General features: G+C 43.0%; 1 protein-coding gene across 1 annotated transcript in view; it reads right to left on the bottom strand.

Annotated features, from left to right (window-relative positions):
- Nucleotides 1–26,840, bottom strand: part of CPE (carboxypeptidase E) — a 76,579-nt gene that overhangs the window by 6,455 nt on the left and 43,284 nt on the right. Inside the window, exons 2-6 of the mRNA XM_045831840.1 lie at nucleotides 21,800–21,996; nucleotides 19,558–19,725; nucleotides 7,894–8,011; nucleotides 6,250–6,432; nucleotides 3,703–3,842 (exon numbers count right to left, since the gene is read on the bottom strand). Coding sequence (XP_045687796.1) covers nucleotides 3,703–3,842; nucleotides 6,250–6,432; nucleotides 7,894–8,011; nucleotides 19,558–19,725; nucleotides 21,800–21,996 — 806 coding nt within the window. The remainder of the gene's footprint in view (nucleotides 1–3,702; nucleotides 3,843–6,249; nucleotides 6,433–7,893; nucleotides 8,012–19,557; nucleotides 19,726–21,799; nucleotides 21,997–26,840) is intronic.

Genomic DNA, 26,840 nt, shown 5'->3' with positions numbered 1-26,840 from the left:
AATGGAAAAAGTTATACACGCTGTCGGTATAACAAATGACCATTTTATTGGCAACCAGTATGGTGAGAAGAGAGTAAATACATTTTAAAAATAAAGAAAAAATATTTTTAGGATCTAATGAATCTTTGATTTTTCCCCAAAACCGAGTTATGAATTAGCCAAACAAAATTAACAGATTAAAATTTAGTCACTGGAAACATAAAAAGTTAGTTTTCTGAGTGGAATTCACATGGTGAAAGAGTCACGGGATGAGAAAACTGTGGGAATGAATTTATGCATCTTGAGGCATTACAAGTATAAACCTTAGAGAAATGAAAGGGTGAAATCGCCTCAGCATTGGCAGGTAAGTCACACCATCACGTCTAAACATACGTAAAATTCACCTGCATTAGGCCCGAGTATAACCAGTCAATAACCACGACTTTACTTCTTTCAGCTTCTGCAACCCAAGACATTACAGTTTGTGGTTTAACAAATAAAAAAGTGAACGTCCATCACTGATATGCCAAGTGTGGAACAAAACGTTTCTGTCTAGAAAATTCCACGGCAGTAATAAATCTCAATCGAAGTGTGATATGCTGTCACAACTCCAGATGAACGTAAATTGGAAAACCCTGTCCTTTCCCGGCTTTTGCAAAAGAAACCACAGAAGTGAAAACTTCACTCGTAACTGGAGAAGAGAAGCTATTCAGTACACTTGTTCCTTCTTGTAATGCTCAAAAAAGAAAAAAAACCCAGAAGATACCCCACGGTCGCTTAGAGCTGTTGACATCAGCATCCCTTGCACCCTTGTGCCCTCAGATGTCAGGGAGAGCTTGCTGAAATGGAGACTCGGGGCGGTGGTGGGGCAGGAAACCCATTTTTAACAAGAACCTGGATAACTCTGAAGCAGATGCCCATGAGAAATTCTTTGGGAATCTTGAGAACTAAACTGTTCCAAAGCTATTGAGAGGGGCGTTCTCCTTAGCAAACCACCTACCTAATTAAGTTTACAATTCCAGTTTCTGCAAAAGCCCCTTTAGAACTCTGCAAGAAATTTCCTCTCAACCAATTACAGAAGCAGATCTCCTAATCACCTATTTTCCAGGAGTTGTAAACTAGTCCAGGCTTACATTTTAGGCCCAGGTGTTCAATTACTAATCACCACCATGCCCTGTTTATTGTCAAGAAAACAATTTCAACACAGAACTTCTGGCAGTCTTCACTGATCTTCCGCCCAACTCTGAGTCCCCAACTGGACTGTGCTCTGAGGAGCTCATGGTAAACACCACTCTCACTGCTTCTACCTGGCTTGAGCCCTAACACTGGTGCCTGATCGGGGCAGACCACGCAGATGTGGGGACAGGCCAAATTCTCATTCCAAATGGCATAAAACAGGCCTGCATGATCTGGCTTCTCTTCTTTCCAGATTATTTCCATATAAATTTATAGAGCTTTTAGGTCAATTGATGCACGCCCACCTGCAACAATAAATGTGTCAACTATTCTCCTCTTTCCTAATGGCACACATTCGTGTTTTACTTTGTGTTGTATTAATTTTTTTCTCCAGAACTAAGAGTAATAATCTTATTGGAATCAACTATAGTAAATATTATGGTCTAGCTCCATGAAGCCTTTTCTGAGTCCCAGGCCTGGGTTAGGGACCCTTCTATGTATTGCCATTTTTTTTGTAGTTAATCTTTGTTTTTGCACTTACCACCCTCTCTTGTAATTAGGTATTCATGTTTCTGAACCCCATAAATATGAAGCCTTCTTGAGGGTGGCCACAAGCCCCAGCGTCTCACATGATACCAAAGACAAGAAGGTAGCTCAATAAATTTTTGTTGAAAAATATTTATATAGGCCCTGGCTGGTGTAGCTCAGTGGATTGAGCGCGGGCTGCAAACCAAAGTGTCGCAGGTTCGATTCCCAGTCAGGGCACATGCCTGGGTTGCAGGCCATGACCCCCAACCACATATTGATGTTTCTCTCTCTTTCTCCCTCCCTTCCCTCTCTAAAAATAAATAAATAAAATCTTAAAAAAAGATACGTTAAAAAAAGAAAGAAAAATATTTATATAAAATGAAAAGCGTTGTATTAAGGGGACACTTTGACGTGGAAGTGGAAAGCACACCAAATAGCCTTGTCTTATTTCCTCTGCCCCCAAAATCCTTTGTACAGTTAACTGTGCTCTCAGAAGACCCATTCCAATGCAACTCTCCTGCAAGGAGCCCCCCACCAAAACTGCTCCAGGGCCAATGTGGCTAAAATCCTCAGTTTTGTTGCTGAAGTTGATACCTTTTTAAGTTAACATGCAGTGGGAGTCCACTGACTGACAAAAACCTGTTCAATGGCTGCTTCCGAACATCACTGTCTGTGGTTGTGGATCTATTTTTCCACGACGGTCCCTTTTAGTGAGGCCCCTCGTATATTTGACATGTGTAAAAGAATTTTTAACCTTACATGTTTTAAATGCATTGGATTTATATGTATCTGCTTTATGAATGTATGCATACATGCAAATGGCTATATATTTATTTAAATAGCATTTGTTTATGTGAAGTTACTTTAAAACTCATCTGGACTATTTGGCACATGAAACTCACACCGCTCTACTCGACTCTGGGTGTGAACAGCCACACGCAGGGCGGAATCTGAAAGCTGCCGAGGCACCGCGCACAGGGAACGGTCTTCAGGGCTTTGCACCATCACCGCCCTGGTGCCAATGTCTACACGGCACAGAGACGCAGGGTTGGCATGGGACTGGCCTGGGCAGGGAAGGCACTTTATTCTGATGGATGGTGAGATGCCCCCAAATTCTGTACAGATCCCATGGGAATGGCTGCATAGGTGGCTGGTGCAGATCGAGGCTTATGTCACGAGAGGTGCCCCGGCACAGTGACTCTGAACTACGCGCAGCCTAGATTCTGACTGAGTAACTTCAGGCAGGCTGTTCAAAGTTCTCTATGCCCCTGATTCCTCATTTTTTAATTCAGAGATTTTGATGGCAATGATCACGATCGTGATCACGATGATGGAGAAAGAGAAGATAATGATGTAACTTCCCTCTATCTATGGCCATACCACCCTCAACACACCAGATCTCGTCTGATATAGCTTCCCTCATAGAGTTGTGAGGATTAAATATATTAATTACTAGATGTAAGACATTCAGAAGAATGCCTGGGAAATAGTAAATGTCCAATAAATGTAAGCTATCGTTATTATTACTATCTCACATTGAGCTGAGTTTAGTGTGAGACAAGTGAGGCAGGTGGAGCACAAGATTTAAGGACACACTCACTCTTAGGGCCTGACCCTATGCCTGCATGACTTCGAGACTGAATGCCCCCTTAAATCCTAGATGCCTCACTTAGCTCATTCTAGTCCTACTTCTGCCTGGGAGGTCGAACGGGCCCAAGGTGACCGGGGTGGAGGTCAGTTCTAGGACTGCCCTTGCTTGGAGCAATATGAATGAAAACAGGGTTTTCCCTCACTTCCCCACAACCCTCCTGGTCAATCAGTTCTCGGTGCATATTCATGAACCGCAACACCTATGACAAATGAAAGCCTATTTGAACAACGACTGACACATTTTCCAAATGTAGCATCCTCATTCTGGGTCAGATGCATTCCCCCAGATGGGGCTCCTCTTAGGAGACTACTGTATACCCGGCTTAAATGCTCTTCAGTTTTCCATCTTACCCTGGAGACTGTGTTTACCTGCTCAAGGTAGCTAATGAGGGAGTTTTTGTTATCCTCCCAGTAGCTCTTCAAAGTCTCTTCGGGTGGAAACTTTTCACAGCTCAGCTCCACAGTGATCTCGAAGCAGTTGCTGCTCAGGTAATTGAAGTCTTGCATTCCTGCCAAAACACCAAATGGAAAGTCTCAGCATGCATGTGGCGACCAAAACTCTACACAGGCTGTTCTGTTCAACTGAGAGCCGAGTAAAAGATACAACAAGCTGTACATTTGGGGGAGCCTTAGGGAAACCACAAGAAAAACCACCTACCCTGAAGAACAGAATAACATAGCTGGGAAATGATTACTACCTTAGAAGCACAAACTCTCTCAGGTTCTTAAGTGATCACGTGGCTTAATGCATTGCTGCTACAAGGTGCTCACATATCAACCACATCGCTGGAGTTTGCTTCAAAGAACACAACAGGGGAGTGACGTCATCAAAGTGGCAAAACTTTGTCACTTTGTCAAAGTGGCCAAGGAGTTTTCCATAGTCTTTCCTCCCCAAAGAACACCAATTTGGACAATCACTCATGAATAGAGTGTCTTTGAGGAAGTCTAGGGAGTCCATTGAAAAAGCCCTGGCTGGTGTGGCCAGAACTTTGTCAATGGTTGGAGTGTTGACCCGTAGCCAAAAGGTTGTGGATTCAATTCCCGGACAGGGCACATGCCTAGTTTACACATTCTTCTTAAAATAGTTCCACACATGGAACTATTCTCCAGAATAGATCATATGACAAGTCACACAAAACAAGTCTTAGCAAACTTAAGGAGACTGAAATAATCATAGCAAATATCTTTCATAACAACGGTGATATGAAACTAGAAATCATGACAGGAGGAAAATGGGAAAATTCACAAATATGCAGAAAAGTAAATATTATACTCCTGAACAACCAATGGGTCAAAGAGGAAATCAAAAGAGAAATAAAGCATCTTGAACAAATGAAAACAAAAACACAACATACCAAAAGTTATGGAATGCAGGAAAAGCAGTCCTAAAGAAGTTTGCTGTGATAAATGCCTACATTAAGAAAAAAATCTCACAATCAATGACTTACGGATATGAAGGCGCCAAAGTCTGGTCCCCTGACTTCAGGCCAGGACAACCCTGCCTGTAACTTATGCTTCCGGGTCTCCTCCCAATGGTTCAGGCCAAGGTTAGCCTGTACCTGTGACCACATCGTTGCTCAGCTCTCTCTCCTTCCTTACCTTGCTTCCCCCATTTCTATACAGGGTTTTCCCTAAAAAAACAGTCCTTCAACAAAGTATGAGAACCCTAACCCCTGTCTCAGGTTCTGCTTCTAAAAAACCTGACCTAAGATGCTGATTTTACCCACTAACTATATTGCTAAAGAAAGTCACAGCTTTCTTTGACTATTCAATTGTTGTGGTACATAACCACTGACTATGATTACAATCTTCTTATCCATACTATTGTTATTTAACTGATCTAGATAACTTGATATCCTGTAGACAATGCACTATTTGTCCAAAAAGGTAATTCCAAAGGAATTACTAAAGTTTTTAGACAAACTGAAGTATAAAATTATTTCCCATTTTATTTGACATAGTCTAAATCCTAAAATCTGATATATTTCTCAAGCCATGGGGGAGGGGGGGTGGAATGTGCTAAATCTGATCTGACCTAGTGCAAAATATTCATTACAACAGAATAAACATGTATCCAAAAGAAAGAAATCAGGAAGAATATTTTTCTCAGGGCATAATTCAACAAAAGAAGCATATTAAACAAACCAAAATCCTATAATTAGGTAGCACCGCTACTGTCCTAATTAATTCTCTTTTTCACTTTCAAGTAGGCTATAGAATAGTATTCTTGGCCCAGGACGAAAAAAACATCAGTGTCTTTACAGTTCACTACGCATCATTGGTAGAGGCAAGGGTTGCACAACTGTGATTGGCCTGAGTAGCCAGGAAAGAGAGGTCTCTGCGAGGTCCACATCGGGGCAAAGGGAGCCACGAGCGTGCACTGATGCTTCCTAGAAGATGCTATACACGAGCTTTTCCCTTTTCAGACTCCATCAAAGAGCTTCCTGACCCAACAGTGCTTACAACAGCAGTGAACATAAAATAAATATTCCACATCAAATAGTCTCCATTAAAATAAAATAAAAACAAAAAAGCATGTGGCCCAACATATGAGAAAGGTCAAAGCCTGCCCACTGAAACATACATTGACCTATAGTCCAAGCATGACTAACATATAATAATCAGGATGCTGTCTTACTCCTTAAGGCCGAGTTTCAAAAGTAGGGTAGTTAATGTTCAATGTCTATTTTCCCAATGGACATCTTCTGTTCGTGTCCTATACCTCTTCAATTAGCATCTTGATTTTTAAAAACAAAACCATATGCAGCGATCATTCATGCAGAAAACTAATTTTAACGGATGAACTATAGATTGTCTATTTTTTAGTGGTTAAGGAGGATGGAAGAGTCTCTAAATCCGAACGGTAACTATAAATAAGCAACTACCACGGAACTGAAGATTGACATGGAAACGCACCGCCTGGGACGCTGTACCAAGCAGCACCATTGGTTGTCCCATCTACAAAGCTGCTGTCATCATCGTTCTTGCGACACGGTGGCCGATTGGGGTCCGACATGGGTGGGTTGAAAGAGGAGTATGCCCTGGCCAAGCTTTGGAAAATGGCATCGTCTGGGCAGGAGCTATATTCATGAGTACTACCTAGAAAATAAAGGCACAAGGTTAAAGAAATGGGCAGGGACCAAGGAGACTGCATGTTTTCTGAAGGGTGAGTCAGTGTTGACCCCTTGCTGACATATTTTTTTTTAGCTACATCACTGTGAGAAAGAAATGAAGGTATAAGTACTCAGCAATTACACCTAGCTTTTAGGTTATATGATTTCCATTGCTAATACCATAAAATAAAAACCTCACAGCATGTACATTCTACTTATGAATTCAGAGCTTCATAAGAAAAAGTGATACGTTCATAGTAAACTGGACCTGGCGGGACAGTAAGATTTCTATTGTTGACATTATTAAGCTAAAAAATGTACTTGTAAAGTTGGCAATTATAAAATAGTCACAAGGATGTAAATAAAGTAGAGCACAGAGAATACAGACAATGATATTGTAATAACTGTGTGTGGTGTCAGTGGGCAGTGGGCTTATCGGGATGATCTCTTTGTAAGTCATACAAACGTCTAATCACTATATTGTACACTTGAAACTAATAATATTGTATGTCAACTGTAATTGAAAAAATGATTTTTAATTTTTTAAAAAATGTACCTGTACTAACCTCATAGCCACTATAACCTATTCTCACCCACACTTTTCAGTATCTGAATTTAGAGTTTTAAAAAATCTCCTATGTGTGTTATGAAAACAAATAGTATTTCTAATACACTATATTCTGACTCATGCATTTTAAAATACACCAGGCTTTTCTATTTCCTAGCTATTGACACAGCACAAAAATCTCTAAATGTTAACAATATTTTACCAAAGACTTTCTTCAAAACTCAAAATTTCCAATATCCAAAATTATCATTCTGTGTTTGCAAAGAGCTAACTCTTCAAAGGTCCCTGAGAATCGACCCAAAGCTGGAAATTTCCTGGAGCAACAAAACTTAAGCTGCAATGATCTATCTGGCTAAAGCTTGAAACTTAGCAAAAACATGTCAGAGAAAATCAAAGCACCACGTTCCCTCCCTGAAACCACCACAAACGGTTCCAAAGACAACAGTGTGAGAGCTCGGTGAGACGCACGTGTGCTTCCACGGGGGCCCTGGTCCAGCACCGAGAGTCTGCCTTCATGTTTAAGCCATCTTGTACACAAAGCTACATAACATCCATGATCTTTCCATGTTACCAGTGCCCAGGAGTGGCCCAAGTTCATGACTTCTGTTTTTTCCCTTTCCTTTTGTCTGAGTATTTTGTCGAGATTATGTTTCTCTTCCTATAAACTTTTTTAAAAAGGTACAGTTCTTTCCTGCCACACATATACGTGGCCAATGCCATGTGAAATAGTTAGGGGGTGTTCCTGTTAAACATATGAATTTCTACAGGAAAAATCACCTAATGATGAGTTCTTAGAAGAATATCAGAAAGTCATCCTATAAAGCCTTGTGAAGTAACTGTGAACTTTGAACCAATTAGAGAAACGGAAAGACCACCTACCACTGCGTGTCTCGTCATACGGGTAATTGGCCACGAGGTCTCCTCCGTGGAGATTGGCAGAGAGCACGAAAGGAATATCCATAATCCAATGGATGACAGCCTTGGTCTCAGGAGCAAGCTATATTAAAGATTGGCGATTAAAAGAATTATAAATTGGCAATCATCAGCCAGATCACTTGACAGAAAAGACATAGAAAAGGTTTAAAAACCACCTAAGAGCTGGTCAACAACTTCGTGGCTCGTTTTCATTTAAAAAAAAAAAAGTTTCCTGTATAAACAGCATTCTCCATCCCTATGTTTCCCTAGATTTACAATAAAAAATATTTTAATTGCATTTAAATTTCCTTACAAGTTCTACTTTTGTGGGCTGCCAGCTTTACTCTTTCTGAAAACAAGCATGTAAATCACTTATAAATTTTGGAATACAGCCATCTGATGTTTCAACATTAATAATAGCTAAGGATAAGACAAAGAGAAAAGAAAATTGTTGAACCCTGTTAAAGGGAAAACCACAGGCCCAAAATAGCATCACTTGTGCTATAAAGTCCATGATGCCAACCCTGGATTTAACAACCTGACCTATTGCTCTTTCAATCTCTCCCAGAAATACAATCGTAATCAACCAACAGGTCTGGAATTTTACCGTCAAACCTCAGTAAGGTAGTCTCCGGGCATTCAAAGAAACAAGAGGTAATTTGCATGATAAAAAACCTTGCTGTTTGCTTCCCCCCAGAAGACATCTGGGTCTGAAGAAATACTTTCTTTTCTTAAGAGCTCCCTTGCCCCACCCTTGCCTCACCCTTCCATTTCCTATGACCCCTCCAAGGGCCCTTCCACTCCATGGACCTGATTTATGAATTGCTTGATAATAAAGACGACTGAGATCTTCAAATTTACTCAGTTGAATTTTGTTTTTAACACCACAGAATAGGGTTCCTTTTCTATGGTGGTTCAATTCCAGAAACGTGATCGATTTTATTTCCTATTTTTGCTTACTGTTTTTCTAATTCCTTTCAATTACTTCAAACATTATCCCTATAAAAAATACTAGCCTGGGTCTCTGTCACAGCACACTGTAAAATATCAGTTCATTTTGAAATGATCCTCTTAAATTGGACAACATAGGCAAAAGTTTTAGCAATTCATGTTGTCTTCTCAGTGAGTCACAATCTTTCATATCTCGGAAACAAAGTAAAGGAGAAAAGAAATTTATTCCAAAGAATTAATCCGGAGCCAAAAGCTAGATATTTTTATGTGATGAGTTTTTAACAGCAACTAGGCAGACTTTCAAATTCCTAAGTACTTCTTTGATTTAAAACTAATAACATAAAAGCTTTACTGGCATATTTCCATATATTTATAGGTTGATACAGGCATAAAAAAATCATTCTGAAGGCTACACAGCCAAAGGTAAATGGTGGTCATTTAAGACTGTAGGCTAATAGAATATTTTCCTCATTTATATTCACTTTAGCTTTTTGTTTTTGTAATAAAATATTAATTTTGTGATAAAAACACTTTGAAGAAACTGTGCTCTGAAGGAAAGTTAAAGACGCAATCCTGAACATACAGTCGTGTGCAGCTGTTAGGTGTGGCCTGTTGTTTGTTCTCACACTCGTGTGTCCACTGCCGCTAACATACATGTGATCAGTATGCTCAACAGCTAGCAAGCAAATTCCCCAATTTGATAAAGGAAGTTCCTCTTTGAGTATTAATAGGGTATTTCAGGCTGACTAAATGCTGAGACCCCGAGGTGCTGTAATTATATACTTAAGGGATCCACAGAGAAGCTTCTGGAACACCCAGTGATCAAGTCCTTAATGCAAACTAGGCTCAACCGGGACCTATTTTTAAAATTTTCATTTAAGGAGTGTAAATATAGCACTAACGTTATGCTCTACAATTAGATGGCTTCGGTCCTTAAAATATATTAAAGCTATTTTTATTCTGCTTTCTTCACAACTTTAGCTATTAAAGACCAGTATAAATTTAATAAAAATTGTTTATTTTAAGCCACTTTGCGTTCAAGCAATCCAGGCCAAGGGTCACGGTATTGAGCCCAGATGACAGTGGAGGTGACCCAGCTGAACAGCTCAAGAGCAGGTGAGAAATGACTTAAGCAGGAAAGAACTCAGGGAGAGCAAGAGCTTTTATTCCAAAGTTCGAGGGTGGGGGAGGGGAACTGGCCATCCGAAGAACCTAGTAAAAGTACAGGTTCCCTTCCTTCACCCAGCCCTGCAGCGTACGAATTGCCGGCCTCCTCAATGGGAATCCACAGGCATCTGCACTGCTGGCCCCTGGTTCTGAGGCAGGAGGTAGTCAGGAAGGAAGCTCCAGAGGCCCCGCAGGGCTGAGGTAGAAAACACCTATACATGACAAAGACCCCCTAAGACGGGTTGTTCCTGTTTTCTGGGATAACTCTGAATCATAGAATGCGCCTGCGTGCTAGCCCTGATTCATTATAATATCATTATAATGAAATAACATTGTGGGACTCCCTTCTCCAGTAGCCAATCAAGAAAGTCATGGGAAACCACACATGCGCAGTAGCTTTGAAATCCAACTCCTTGTACCTGCGCAGGAAAAGCCCGCCAAAGACTAGCAGGGGGCTTCTGCCCCTATAAGAATAGAATCCCCCCAGCCCACGTGCCCTTTTTTTTCCTCTGCTCAGAGCTGGCTCACTCCCGTGTCCTGTGGTATGTACTATCACTTAATAAACCTCCCCTCTTTCTTTATGCTATAAACTTTGTGTGTTCGGTTCAATTCTTTGTTCTTGATCACTAAGAACCTGGTTACCTGTGCACACCTGTGCACACCTGTGACAGTTTTTGGCGAGCCAGCTTAGGAGAAGACACCGGAGTGGTAAGCCCCCTTTGCTGCTCTGACACCCGGGATGCCCTTTTCCGTTATCACCTATTCTGTTTCGGTGACTCTGATGTTCCGTGACGGAAGGTCGGCCGCTAATTTGCGGGCACAGGTCGGGCAGTTAAAAGCCACAAGGGCGCCCGCCGCTTGAAGACTCCTGTGATAGGATAACTTGGATGCGGAACAGGGGTTAGCCTTAGTCCCCCGCCAGGTACAAGAAAATGTCTGCACAACGGTCAGGCACACTGTGGAAAGCACAAAACACTGCCCCCACCCCCGCGGCCACTCCCCCAGTAGGCATAGTCGGACCTTCCAAGCGGGATATCAGTCACCACCTCACCTGCACTGTGACTTCCTTTTGCATTCTTTTCATCAGGCCCACGGACAGTCTTTTATGCTTTTCCTCCCCAACTGACTTCTGATCTTTATACCTTCACTCACACCCCACTTGCCTTTTATGTATGAAGGGTTCCTGCTGTCTTTGTACTAAGATATCTACCTTGGGGTCATTGTTAGGCTAGCACTAAGTACAGTTGCAGGAATGAGCCACTCCCATCTTTGCCACGTGTATACTATCATTGTAAGCAGCAACATCGCTCAGAACTGCACAACAGGTACCTGCTGGTCGCTGGTTACTAGAACGGCTGCATAGAGCCACTTTTACCTAATTAATTGAATTTGGAATTCTAAGGTGGTTTACTTGTTTCTATAAGGGTATTTTAATTTCCCCTCTCAGTTCATTGTCCCTCCATGAGATACGCCTCCAGTATGAAGGGTGGTGTTTTAGACATGGCTTGAGGTCCCTTCTGGGAGATTTCAGACGCAGGCACAATTTCTTAAAGCTCTGGAAAATTACATAGAATATTTAAGGGTCTTCTTTGTGATCTGGAAAGGAGTCATTTTATAATAAGGTCATCTTGGTGCTCCTCTTAATGGTTTACAGGGCCAGAAATTATTTTTCTAGTAAGACACTTCCTTTTCCCCAGATATTAAAGCTTACAGGAAAATGAGGGTCCCCGTAGATGAAGAATACAGAAATGGAAATGTACTAGGGCCACAAGGGTAGAGTCTGGGATTTTCAGGATTATAGGCAATTGCTCAAGAATGCAGGACTGGTTCCTTCCCAATAGTTAGAGACAAAAGTAGACTGTGGTGATTCTCTCAAGTCTTTTCGATTTCTGTCGGCCGACACTCACTAGGATTTCTTTCGCCAGAGACGTCTGGTAGTTCGGTGGGATCCCAGGGGACGCCCTGTGGCCCACTAGGAAGCTCCTGAGGCAAGAAAAGGGGGACGCCTCTCGATTGCAAGGGAGTATCTTTTCTCACTAGAATCTCTTTCGCCAGAGACGTCTGGTAGTTCGGTGGGATCCCAGGGGACGCCCATGGCCCACTAGGAATCTCCTAAGGGCAGCAAAGAGAGGGACGCCTCTAGTCTGCAAAGGAGTATCTTTGTGTTTCTTCTCTCTTAGGATCACCGCAGTCAAGATGGGAATTACATCTTCCATCCCTTCCAAATCACCATTGGGTTGCATTCTTAGCAACTGGGATAAATTTGACCCCAAAAATTTAAAAAAGAAGAGATTAGTTTTCTTTTGTAACACTGTTTGGCCCCCAGTATAAATTAGGGGGTGGAGAGATATGGCCTGAGAATGGGAGCACAAATTATAATACTATCCTACAGCTAGATCTATTTTGCCGGAGGGAAGGCAAATGGTCTGAAGTTCCCTTACGTGCAGGCGTTTATGGCTCTGTACCGAGATCCCTCGCTTTTGCTCCAGCCCCACCCTGACAAAACCTACAGGCCCAAGTGTTGATCAATTAGAAGATACCCTCCTTAGCTCCCCCACCTGTCTCTCAAGGGAGATTAAGGGAACCCCAGAGTTCTGAAGTCTCTGCCCCTACCTTAGAGGGAGCGACCTCTCCACCACCTTATGCTATGGATAACCTAAAGCCACCAGCTGAGGAAAAACCCAGCCCTGCAGGACATACTAGAAGTGGCGCTTCTTATCTCCCTACCACCTCTGCACTCCTACCCTTGAGGGAGGTAGCAGGCCCTGAAGGTGCTATAAGGGTACAAGTGCCATTCTCTATAACTGATTTACAACAATGTAAAGACAGGCTAGGGAGTTTTTCAGAGGACCCTTCACGTTTCACTAGTAATTTCCAGACTCTTACTCTAGCATTCAGTATGTCGTGGAGGGATTTGTACATAATTCTGACCACCTGCTGTTCCCCAGACGAGAAACAGCGGATCTGGGAGGAGGCTCGTAAGTATGCAGATCAGCTGCATACCCAGAACCCTGGCACTAACCAGCCAGCTGCCCAAGCTGTCCCGGACCAGGAACCTAACTGGGAATACAATACTCAGGCAGGGATCCGGAGTAGGGATGCAATGATAGATTGCTTACTGGCAGGAATGAGAAACTGCATCAAGAAACCTGTGAATTATGAAAAGGTTAGGGAAATCTTTCAGGGCAAGGAAGAAAACCCAGCTCTCTTCAGAAACAGACTAGTAGAAGCCTTCCAAAAATATACAAACTTGGACCCTTCATCCCCGGAGGGTCGAATCTTGATAGGGCAGCATTTTATAATTCAATCTGCCCCTGATATTCGCAGGAAGCTTCAGAAATTACAAATGGGCCCGCAGACCCCCTTAGATCAGCTCATGGATACAGCCTTTTCAGTCTTTAACAATAGGGATTTGGAGGAAAGAAAACAGGGAAAGAAGGAAAGGGAGAGGCAAGCAGAGCTCCTTGCACTAGCCTTTAGTAGTGCCATTGGCGGAAACCAGCCCCATCAGGGGAGCTCGGGAGGCGGCAAAAGGATCAGACCTGTTATAAGTGCAAGCGCCCTGGACACTGGTCAAAGAACTGCACTCAGCCACCTCCGAGGCCCTGTCCTCTATGCAAGAACTTCAGTTCTGATCCCTGGCACTGGAAGGTAGACTGCCCCCCGTTCCCATAGTGGAAAGGGGTCATCTCCCAAGGCCATGGCTACTCTTGAGGACTGAAGGTGCCCGGGGAACAGGTCGGCCCCAGGGAATACTCCATATTCCCATCTCTACTGAGGAGCCCTGGGTAACTCTAGATGTGGCAGGTAAGAAAATCGACTTTCTTGTTGATACAGGGGCCACTTACTCTGTCCTTAACTCTTACTCTGGACCTCTTTCCTCCAAATCAGTTAAGGTAATGGGGTGTCGAAGGAAATCCTAAGGCATATTTTTTATACATTCCCTATCACTTGCCAATTTGAGAGTCGAATATTCAAACACTCCTTTTTAATTGTTCCTCAGTGCCCTATTCCTCTGTTAGGCCGGGACCTTTTAGCTCAGATGGGAACCATCTTGTTGTTCCCTGAAGTGCCATTTGAGTTAAGTAAGGTGATGATAATCAGTAGTGTTCGAAATCAGGAAGAAATCCCAAGTTCAGTTCTGGATGCAGTAAACCCACTAGTTTGGGAGTCAGGGATTCCTGGAAGAGCAAAGACTGCATTACCGGTTAAAATCCAGTTAAAATGAAAATGTCTTTGTTGTTTCTATTAACCATTCTCTACTCGCCTGCACCCTGTATAACGGAATGGGATGAAAATTTTCTAGTGAATGCTTCTCGAACCTTAGCAGCAGGAGAAAACCTGGCCCAATGTTGGATATGTCATCCTAACCCGGAAACTCCTTCCAGATATAATACTCATATAAAAGCCTACCCAATAGCTAATGAATCCTTAATCAGTGCTTTGAATTCCTCTGCCAATTACACGTGTTCCTCTTTTTCTTTAAGAGTCACATGGGAGCGAAATCCTCCTTTGTGTTTCCGTATGACCCCACTAGAATTAAAGCCATTTAATTACTCCAGCACCTCTCTTAAGTGCAACAGTACGATGGGATGTACCCCATGTTATAATAATACTCATACAAGGGCCATTGACCCATTTAAAGCCCTGGCTTCTCTTTCAAGTTCCAGCTTTCTAGAGAATCATTCTGAGGAAGAAATTTTCAAACCTTTAAATTGGTCACATATAGTATGCTACCCGAATTATGATTCTAACTGTATTCCTAATAGTACCCATTGTTGCTTTGACAAAACTCACAATGCAGATACAAACGATACTTCTAAATGTGTTACTTGGAAATTAAACCAATCTCTTCAAGGAGTATTAGCAAAATTTCTACCACCTCCTGCAGGGGGGAAAGATCAAGGAAATAACTTAGGCCCTTTTAAGGACTGCCTTTCCCCCTTGCCATATGCCCTCCTTAACAAATATAACTCCACTAATGCCACAGTTATTGCAGCACCCCCGGGGGCTTGTCTGGCTATGTGGGACTCCCAATAACTGGCTAACGGATCATTCAGAACTTCAAGAAGCTATTGCTTATACTCATCTCAGCAACTCTAAACATGGGGGGTGACTGTACCTTAGGGACCTTGGCACCCCAAGACCTTACTGTTATAAATATAACCATGGGTCCTGGGAGTCCATCTCTCAGCAGAAAAAAACGAGCTTTTGGTCTAGTAGTGGCTGGAGCTGCTGCCACTATAGCCGCTGCAGCCCCCCTGGGGAGGTTTCGCCTATCATGAGGCCACTCTAAGGGAACTCACTAAGATTATAGAAGAAATCTCCAAAGATACTGCTGGTACTCTAGCTGGACTCTCAAGATCAGTAGACTCATTGGCAAATGTAATCATGGATAACCGCCTTGCCCTTGACTATCTTCTAGCAGAACAAGAAGGGGTATGTGCTGTTATCAATAAAACCTGCTGCACCTATGTAAATAACTCTGGAGTGATCGAAACTAACATAAAGAAAATTTATGAACAGGCAGAATGGCTACATAAGTATAATCAACAGGGCCAAGGGATTAAGGAAGCCCTGACCTCCTGGTTCCCTGGCTTAACATGGTTATTACCCTTCTTAGGGCCCTTAATAACACTGCTGGTTTTACTACTTTTAGGACCTTGCTTATTTAATCTACTTGTTAAATTTGTTTCTTCTAGACTTAAGCAGTTCCACGTCAAACTGATGACGCTCCAAGGTTTCCAACCAATCCCTGAGAACGATGTTGAAGCTGACCAACATACAGCATCTGCGGTGGCCTCAGGAATTCCTCTTCAACCCCTAGATAGAATAGGGCAAGAGTTCCGTGGTTCTCAATAGGCAGGGTCTACTGTCCAATCTAAGCCTGAAGCAGCTATGGAAGACGGATCTTCATCCTTCAACAACCCCAAAAAGATTTTTTGAGAACCATGTCTCTCAGGGGGGAAGTTGAGGCAGGAGGTAGTCAGGAAGGAAGCTCCCAGAGGCCCCGCAGGGCTGAGGTAGAAAACACCTATACATGACAAAGACCCCCTAAGACGGGTTGTTCCTGTTTTCTGGGATAACTCTGAATCATAGAATGCGCCTGCGCGCTACCCCTGATTCATTATAATATCATTATAATGAAATAACATTGTGGGACTCCCTTCTCCAGTAGCCAATCAAGAAAGTCATGGGAAACCACACATGCGCAGTAGCTTTGAAATCCAACTCCTTGTACCTGCGCAGGAAAAGCCCGCCAAAGACTAGCAGGGGGGCTTCTGCCCCTATAAGAATAGAATCCCCCAGCCCACGTGCCCTTTTTTTTCCCTCTGCTCAGAGCTGGCTCACTCCCGTGTCCTGTGGTATGTACTATCACTTAATAAACCTCCCCTCTTTCTTTATGCTATAAACTTTGTGTGTTCGGTTCAATTCTTTGTTCTTGATCACTAAGAACCTGGTTACCTGTGCACACCTGTGCACACCTGTGACAGTTCTAGCACACCAAACATAAATAAACCTTGCCATTTCAGGACCACCTTAAGGGATACAGATACTACATGTATACCACTTCCCCCGAGGAGGGGAACTGGGAAAGGGAGGATGTGTAATAGCACTAATGAAATGCCTACCCCGCCCAGTACCAGGCTGGGTCTAACCACTATGTCAGTCTTCATAACAAAGATGGAAAAAGAAGATGAACGAGAATGGGCAGTGTCATCTGGAAACTCCGTGTAATGCGAACAAACCATGCCTCTGTTCCAGACAAAAGACTAAACTTTAATTTTTACATATTCCTCTTCAATTTACATTTACTGAGAAGCACTGGCATTGAGGTTTTTAAAACAAAAGCTTTAACATTTTAAAAGCACCACAAACACGCATCTTTTAAATAAGTATTGCTGCAGCCAGCAATACGAAAACATCTGATAGAGAGATTGTGCAAGCTCGACACAGATTTGGCTGGAGACGAGGAAGGCAGTGTGGGCTGAATGGCAGTGACACTTACACAGATGTCCCATCCACATGAGTTTATTTCACAATTCTTCTCAGAGGTGACGGGAATTATTTTCCTCATTAACAAAGACAGCACAGGCAGGTTCACCCAAGCCACGCAGACAGCGTGTGGGCCAACACCAGCACGGGGCTTCCACTACAGTGTTTCTGTCTTACCCTCATAGCTCACCACGCAGGACTGCCCTCTTGTCGCCTCTGGTGACCCCAGCTGGCCCCCAGCCCGCCGCTTTCCCAGCTCCTCCGCATGGTTAGTGGGCTAAGAGCAAATGTGTATCTGTGGCTCAGACGCAGGAGTGTTTCAATCACTCTCAACAGGTGCTGCCAGAATCCTCAGCACCCACTGCCCTCTTCTCAGACCAGGCCCCTGACTTATAAACTCAGCCCAGGTTTCTAGAATAAATCCTCAGTACAAGCAAGAGGGCTTTAAGAACTTTAGACCAACAATCTGGAACTGCCTATTTCCTGGATCCTCTACCCACTATCCCAGCCACACAGCGAATGCTTGTCTGGAACTCCAGCTGTTGATTTCCAATGGCTACATTTTCCAGATGAGATTTGATTGCCAGGCTAGATCATGTTCATTCATAACAGGCCCTCAGCATACTGTGTGTCAGACTCAAATATGAATTCTAATTCCTGCAATCAAGGGATCGAAATCTAGAATCGAAGGGAAAAACAGCTATATAAACAAATAATGATAACATAACATGACATAACATAACATATATAATAAAGCTCTCTAACAATGAGCCCCATCCTGGAAGCATGGACATACAAAGAACAGAAAGGAAGGCTCTGTCTGGAAGAGCAAAAGCTGGCTTTGCAGAGGAGGGGACGTGGAAGAGAAAGAAGAGCATCCTAGACCACCAGAACACGTAAAGAGACATACAATCCCTCGAAAACTGCTTGCTTAGAGAGGAGCTGGTGGACTGAAGTGGGTAGGGATTGAGAGCCAGGTTAACTAGCGGGTCCGTGGCAGCCGCCAGAGGCCAAGGGCAACCTGGACGGCCCTGGAAGGACGATAAAACGGAGAAGTCGTACTTTCCAAGTTCTCATGTAGGAAAGACACTGAGAATAGAGCCTGAGCCACAGCAGCGTTGCCTGGAATCATCGAAGAGGAACTGAGAACTGCCCACGGGACTCCTTCTTGCCTTTCGTACATGAGGGGCTCTCCCTCTCCCCCAAAGAACAGAAAACAAGGTGCAGACAATTCGGTTTGTGGGAGCGTCAAATGTTTAGTGGATATCACTGTGTCCAGGTAAGCCTGAGGTACGTGACAGAGAGCACCGAGAAATTATGCCAAAATGGTAATAACAGTTCGATCTTCATAACCGCCCTATGAGGGAGATACTATTTTCATCTCCATATTTCAGAGAAAGGAGTGGAAGCACATGGTGCTGAAGTGACTGTCCAAAACTCACACAGAAGCATGGAGCCAGGACTGAACCAAGGCGGCTGCCTGCAGGGAATCCATGCCAGACCGTCACCCAATTCTGCCACATTGAGTTTTTACTTTATCTCTGGGCACTGGAGAGCTGGCGAGGTTTTTTAAGCCACAGAGCAATGATCTGTGTGTGAGGTGATTACTCTGGAAGAAACCAAGAAAACTGAATGGAGCAGAGAGAGGCTGAGCCCAAACCAGGAATATGGGGCCACTGCAGCCATCAGGGCAGCGGAGGGGCCTGCCCTAGAGCTGTGGAGAGGGTCTGCGGAGCCGGGGAAGACCGGACGGGTGTCAGGGGGTGAAATCACTGAGGTCTGGTAACTAATCGCTGATGAGTAGTGACGGCCATGAAAAAAATCAGTGTTTGATGATGGTGGTTCAATGAGAGAACAGTGTTTTCTTGGGGAAAAGATTTGGTTTGGGTCAGGCCGAGCCTGAGGCTCTGGGTGCCACCAGACCAAGAGACTCCATAGCAAGTGACATAGATCAACGGAGCTCCTCGTGAGAGCTGCCGTTGCAAGCGTGGATCTGGGAGACCTGGACGGTCCAGGAAAGGATGGGAACCCAAGGACAGACAGAGGGGCAGTGGGTGGGACCCTGGAAGCCAGCACTGAAGCCCAGGTGGGAGAAGCAGGGAAAGAAGCAAACAGTGATTCAAAAGGCAGTAGAAGAGGTAAAACAAAGAGGAGTTGTCCGAAGCAAGAGGGAGAAGATTCTGGAAAAGAAGATCAACAGTGTAAAATGCTGTAGAGGAGCCAATCAGATGTTCCAATAAGCACCTCTGAAAGGGTTGGGGTGACTTTCTAAGACACCCACAACTGGGTTCCATCTCCTACCTCCACCCACCACTACCCTGCCCGATTCTGGGGGCAGGACTCCCATCAAGGCTCCAGCCTTTCCAGCCTAGACGTCCCAGCCACAGTGAGCCATCCCACTAGGGTGCACACAGGGCTGGACATGACTCCTACGTCCTTCATTGTGATGAAGACATTAGAACATATTTCCTTAGGCTAGAGGGCAGATCCCAAGAGTCTACACATGATCTCTACCTTTGTGTTCTGATCCACAATCTTCTTCAGATTTTTCAACAGATGATTATTAGGGCCGCCTTCTTTCTCATTAACATAAACTATCCTGTCCAGGTCGGGAAAGTTCCTGTTCAGGTCTATTCCCTGGGCGTTGCTTCGACCCACAAACCAGTCCTTGAGCTCACCAGGCTAAAAGAAGTCAAAGAGAAAAATCACCAGTTACTTACTATTATTGTTACTATGTATCCAAGGTTTCCATTAGTAATTTTTAGAAGAATTTACTGATTATTTATTTCAACAGTATTATCCCATAATAGCATTTTCACTATTTTACTGATATAAACATGAAGGAATCAGGTTTAAAATAACTGTTATGGCTATTTTGAAAGTATTTTCAATAAATAATATTTTAAATGTTAACGATAATAGCATTTAAAAGATATTTATCATCAAGTTGCAAAAAAGAAAATACATATTAGTTGGTAATAGATGACATGTTTCAAATCATGCCATTCTATACTAAGGTTTAAATAAATATTTAACTGCCTCTGTATATCACAGCAATCTGTTTTAAATATTCAAAAGAATAAATTACTAAATAAGATCAGAAGCCTAAATGAGTTTAACATTAATTATTTATATATTAATAATACACCTCCCTGGGGAGGGATAGGTGGGTGGGCTGGAATGGGAGTAAAGGACAGAAAGCTGTACTTGAACAATGGTTAAAATAAATTTTTTTAAAAATACACCTCCCTTTTATAGTTTTCATGAAAAAAAAAAGAACTCTAAAACTCTTGTTTTAGTCTCCATGAAAAAGAATATGAGCTCTGGAAAAAAAGTCTAGAGCTTTATAGTTGAGAAATTTCTCTTCAACCTTAAATCCTTCATTTCACTAAATATAACCTGAAAATTCAATGAACTTCAAACATATTAAGTTATGTTCCATAATGTAGACTTTTTTGTTTTACTATGAAATTATAAGAAATCTATGATATAATGTCCAAATTTTTGAGGTCATATTAAGCTCAGATACCCTAGACTGTGAGGAATAAACTTATATAAGAAAGAAAATAACAATGATAATATTTTGGCCATTCTTCAGTTCTGCACATCACCTGAAAACATTAAATGATTTAATGTGTTACTAGAATTCTTCTCTCATAACTTTAGAAATTATATATCAATGTTACACTTCATTACAGAAACTCATTGCCTGGGGTTTCTTACAATGTCAAACTATCAGGTCACTGTACCTATTATGTTTAAAGTACAAGCTGACTTCTCAACTTTATATATACATAGCAGATATATACTTTATTATGTTTTCATATATAAAAAAATCATTTGAAACTGTAGAAAACAACAAATGTAATGTCCCTGTCCAAACGAAAAGGGAACACATACCATGTATCTTCTCTTAAAACATCATTACTTTCCAGCTTCTCTTACAGTTAAAATGTATTAAATCAATTTTAGTGTAGAGGAAGGAGGGTTTTTTTGTTTTGTTTTGTTTTTCTACTTCACTCATCACATACAGACAAGGATTAAGCATCAGTGAACCACTGATCTGGCCAACAAAAATCTTTATTCCTAGGTTTCAGTAGAGGGCGCTATGACATCAATTCATTCAGACAATGCAGTGATTTTCAACCTGAGCCCCAAGAATTTTTTTAAACGTGCAATACCTATTTATCAGGACACTGACCTCTTTTCCCTTAGACCGTCAAATTAAAAAATAACAGACAACAGCCAACACAACAACAGATGTCAGGTGTGAATGAATCAAAATTATACCTTTTTTTTGGTCAGATCAGCCAAAAACATTTTTGGGTGTGCCCCAGAATTTCAGTAATTAGTTTACGTGTGTGCCATGAGATGAAAAATGTTAAAAATCACTGAGATACAGCAATGGTATTATTCTCTAATACAGATCAGTATATATTTTACATATTTGTAGATTTTTAGGATATTGACCAAGTCACAAACATGAATAAGTAAATATGATTTATTTAACAACACCCAAAACTGTTGATTAAATACTGATTTATTAACAACATTTCTCACTTGCAATCTCTGCTAAAGAAACTCTCACCCATCATCCTTTACCTTCTGAATTTTTTCTTACCAGCAAGACCTGTGACACAGACTCTCCTCCTGCACCGACTGCAAGTCTTATGTGAGCGCATCACTTGTACACCAGCCTGCGTGTGCGGACCCACAAGAGGAACACAGGCCCTGCTCTGTGCTGGCTCACACGCACCTGAGATGCCGCCTTCTCAAAGCCATCGGGGTTCAGCGACGGCATGATGTGAATCCGAGTGTTGTGGATCAGCTTGACTATCGTCTCGTTCCCTTTCTGGTACTCGTTGCACAGGTACTGGGCCAGGAAAATGAGCAGCTCCCGTCCAACCGCCTCGTTGCCGTGCATGTTCCCAATGTATTTAAATTCAGGCTCACCTACAAGATCAAACAGCATGGAGATGTTTTCTGTAACACCCATACGAGGCAAATGACATATGGTGCCAAAAATATTGTATGTCTGCTGGTTTATTACACAGAGCTAACAACTCCTTTTCCCTCCAGAATTGATGCCTCAGAAATCTGCCTTGAATATCAAAATACTCCAAACTCCCCTTCTGTTCTTCTTTTTCTCTCTCCCTAGTTACTCACTTCTTATGGACTAAATTGTGTCTCCCAGACTCCTGTGAGGAAGCTCTATGTCCCCAGTGGGACCGTATTTGGAGACAGCACCTTTAAGGAGAGAGCTAAGGTTAAATGAGGTCATAAGGATGCAGGCTCCAATTCAACAGGACTGGTGTCCTTAGAAGAAGGGGAAGACACACACAGATCTCCTCCTCTCTCCAAGGTGCACAAAGAAAAGGCCCCGTGAGGACGCAGGGAGAAGGCCAATGCCCGCCAGCCAGGAGGAGAGGTCTCATCAGAAAACAACCCTGTTGGCACCTTGATCTCAGACATAGAGGTTCCAGAACTGTGAGAAAACTAATTTCTGTTGTTTAAACACCCAGTCTGTAACGTATTTTACGGCAGCCCAAGTAGACAAACACTACAGTTTCCCCAATAAGGAACAATAATACACTGTGCGCCTCCTAGTGGTTAAACACTGAACTCTGCATGTGTCCTTGTCCAGTCCTCACCAAACACCTAAAAGTAGGCTTTATTATCCATCTATTTTAAGATGAGCAAACTGCAGTTCCGACTGCGTGAGAGGCCTGAGCACAGTTACACAGCCACAGGGCCAGGATTTAAGCGCTTATCTCATCATTTAATTAAAAGTCTGTGCTTTTTCAGTTGTTTGGGGTTTTTTTTTAACCATAATGATTAAATTTCTGGAGCCAGACTCTGTGGGTTAAAGTCCTAGCACCAGTTCTTACCGGCCGGCCTGGAGCAAGTTACTTCAGCCTGTGGCTGTTTACCCGTCTACAAATCAGATGATGGATTCTACCTCATGGGGTGACGTAAGAACCAAGTGAAATAATAAGTGTACGTGCTTAGAGCAGTGCCTGGCAAGTAACAAATGTTATGTGTTCACTACACTTATTTTATTTTTATTATTATTATGTGATATTATCTTCTCATTGTGAGGTGCTTTAGTACACACAACCTATTTTTCTCTTTACAGTAGCCCACTAAAAGGGGGAAGACAGTCATTTGTATTATTATTGTACAAATGCAGCCCAGACAGGATGTTTTGCTGAAGGGCTCAGAATTCCAACACAAATCACGGTCGCCCAATTCTGCTGCTCTCCACTGCATTTCAGGAGGAGGAACAGAACAGCAAAGTGACTTAGCTAATCCTGTTGTTCTGCTCCTACCAGCTTCATCCATCCCACGGGCCCGATTTCGCCAGTGGCAAAGACTCTCCCATTTACAAAACCACTAGGACTCCTCACTCTGGTTTAAAAAATAGTTGGCATTATGTTTCTCCTGGAATTATGTCATCTAAATATTCTTTGCAGCAGATCCCTGAATGTGGTTTAAGTGACTGCTAGCCACAGAAAACCATGTCCTGTGTGACCTCTCGGCCTGAGCTTAAGCTGATCTTCTTCTAAGGATCAGATGGGAGCAGGTCAGTGCTATTTATACACCCTTCATTCTTTACTTTCAGGGAAACTCTCTAATGAAACAACCTCCAGGAGACTTGCCCAGGAGATGTGTGAGAAGAGATGTTTTCTTTGCTTCTGATTTCAAAACACATACGAAGCTCCTCCCCTTCTGTCACACGCAGGTGCCTTACACCTCCCCCTGACTGGACGCACTCACGTGACTGCAGCCCAGGAGAGACTGGAGCAGTCCGTTGTGAAATAGAGCCCGAGCAGCCAGAGGAACATCAGAGCCTGCTTTGCAGTTCTCTGAGAACACCGCACTGCAGGAGGCGTTCTGGTCCTGATCCCTCCACCCAGCCCAGCCCTGAAGCTTCGGTCACTCAGAAGAGCTTGGCCCATGACCCATAAGAGCACACTGAAATTCTCTACGACTTCTCTGGATTTGAAAAAAAAAAAAACAAACACCTTTATCCATGTAAATCAGAAATGGCAAATGCAGGGTCACTTAGCCCCCTATGTTTTGTGTGGCTGTCAGGGTGTATTCTGCATCTGAATTTGAAAGCTCTGGAGTAACACCAGCTCTCCCAGGCAGCACGACCGTCTAACCCACTTCACACGTTTGTGTTTGCAACTCCCGGTTTTCAAATGCAGAATATTTCCAGTGCCGGTTTTGCACAGGAGTTAGCAAAAGGAAAGGCAAGAGTGTTTTTATCTTCCTCTGTCTTCAGGAATAAATTACATCGCTAGATAACACTGTCACCAGAATATGGAAGGGCTGTCTTCTTTTAAGGCTGCAGACTTGTCTTGTAAGGTGGAGAAGAGCCACAGATGAACTGTAGCTTTTGCTGGAAGTATATATGCAAAGTCCAGCATCAGACATCACGAGGAACCCAAAGGCAAATAAAGCAGCATTCCTAAACTCAAGGAATGTCGGGTCTGAAGGACACAGACGTGCCCAAAACAGTGTCCAGGAGAAAGGCAGCGATGAAGGAATGTTGGATCGTAAACAACTATCTTCCAGCTTCTAAACTGGAGTATTCCTACAGCCTCTCTGGCCCTTTGCCCTCCCAAAGCCACAATTAGTCATCTTTTCAAACACAACCCCCTTCGAGTCCCCTCTAACACCTAAATATCTGTCAGTTAACTTCCCATTTGTATTTACCCTCAAGCCCAAAAATTCTCTACAAGATTCCTAGCTCCCATGTGGTGCTGGCTGATCGACCTCCCCTACTCCTGAGGCACCACCGTCAGCACCCCCCACCCCCTACCCCATCAACCTTCAGCCACACTTGCTTTGGCCACAAGGCTCTTGCTTCTGACACGCTCTTCTCACACACAGATTTGGGCCTCACATCCTTCTGATCGTGGGTAAATATGGTTTTCTCAGAGTATGTTTAGTCTAAGTCCAGTTCCTTTGTTATTTTCATATCTCATTTGAAAATATACATGAACCAGTGTGGTTACTAGTTTAATTCCCCCACCCCAAGACTGCATGGCCTATTAGTACAGAGATGGCATCTATTTTCGCTCACTAGTGCATCACCCGTAGAGTGGGAAACAAGCACAGTGAGGGCCCAGTAAGTAGCCATAAAACAAATTCATGAGCGAATGAGTGCATGAATGGCCTTGCCTCTAACCCCATCCTCCCAGCAGCATGCCCAACAGCACAGCATGCCCTTGAGATGCAGGTGCAGCTGGGGTGCCTGGGCGCCCTTCTGGAACAGGGATGGGCATAAATGAATAGCTGAAGGGAACCTGTGCCAGTGTCAGGGAGCCCCGTCCCCGTGCATAGCATTTAGAGGGCTCAGCGTTTGTTGCTGCATCCGAAATTCACAGGCAGGACTGGGAAATCTTTGGGCATGAAGGCAGCAGTGTTGTGAACAGCTGATTCGCCGGGAAGATTAATCTCCATGGTCACGAGAGAACCACAAAACCTCTCTAGACAAGCAGCTTCCTGGGGTATTTTTGTCATAAATTCTAAACAAGGGTTTAGAAGAGACTGCCTTCAGAATCCCTAACCCAGAAAGAGGTGAAAAGACTTTGGACTTTGAATAAGCCTCCCAGTGTCAATTTAACTTCAATTTATTTAGCAAAGGAATGACAGCTTTTCATCCTCACTTCAGGGGCTACTGAACAGGGGCGACACAGAGTTTAAAACAGGTTATTAAATGGATGACGCATGTATGCTTGTTTACAGTGTCTACCGAGAGCAAATCCCAGGTCTGGCAGGCACGTCATTCCTTGCAGGTGCAGTGGGTAATGCACAGGTACCACGCTCATCCCTCCCCTAGCAACAGGGAGGAACGGCATTGAGAACTATTGTCAGTACACTTGAGGATGCTTGTTTTTCCACTCATCTTACTCTCCTCACTCACTACCTAATTCATTTTCCGTTTTACACAGTAGTGCCCCTGAGTTCCTGATCCTGCAACCGGGAATCGTTGTATTTGCACAGGGTGCCTTGCGTCAGCTCAGGAGTACAGTTTCCCTGTCGCGTCAATTTTTCCACAATTTCGTGTAACTATCCGGTTCCCAGTCACTTCACAGGACACACAGTCATCAATCATGCCGCTGGTAAAAGACAATCTCCTCACAAACCTACTCCAGCCCGGTTGGGCCGGGTTGCTATCTTTTCCATCTGTATCACGGAACAATCAATGTGCCTGATTGGATTTATGTTCTCATCAGAACAAGAATAACTTACAAGTTTTTAAAAATAGGCTCCAAAGTTTTATGGAAGCCAGAAATAATTCAATAAATTCCAAACCAGAGCAGGCAAATGATTTTAAGTTCCATACTTATAGGTCTTAATTCGCCCCACTGTATATTGTGTTTTGAAATAACTAAATCAGTAAAACAACAATAACAACAACAAAAAGCCCTTAAAGAAATTACACCCCAGAAACCCACACTCCTTAGGCGTGGCATGTAGCTGAAGTTTGAAGCTGACTGGTATAGTAACAAAGCCCCCAGGTGGTAGGAACTGACAGCCTTAAAGTGTCCAGAGAGCCCCAAAGGCAGAAGTCCACAGGCCCAATAGACTGAGCCTGAAAAAAAAAAAAAGTCAGATAAAGGGGAAAAAAAATACTGTCTGCCTTTCTCATAAAAATAAAAATTTTCTTTCACCCCTTTATTCGATCCAATGATCAGCCTGTCTGTCTCTCGAACATTGTCTCCTGTTAGAAACAGTTGATTGGTTTCTAACCAATAACATTGGGTGGAGTTATTGACCAGAAA

Source organism: Phyllostomus hastatus, unplaced genomic scaffold (genome assembly GCF_019186645.2).
Source record: "Phyllostomus hastatus isolate PE091 unplaced genomic scaffold, TTU_PhHast_1.1 phas_contig_159, whole genome shotgun sequence".
Taxonomy (NCBI): domain Eukaryota; kingdom Metazoa; phylum Chordata; class Mammalia; order Chiroptera; family Phyllostomidae; genus Phyllostomus; species Phyllostomus hastatus.
This window is presented reverse-complemented; position numbering and strand designations above follow the sequence as displayed.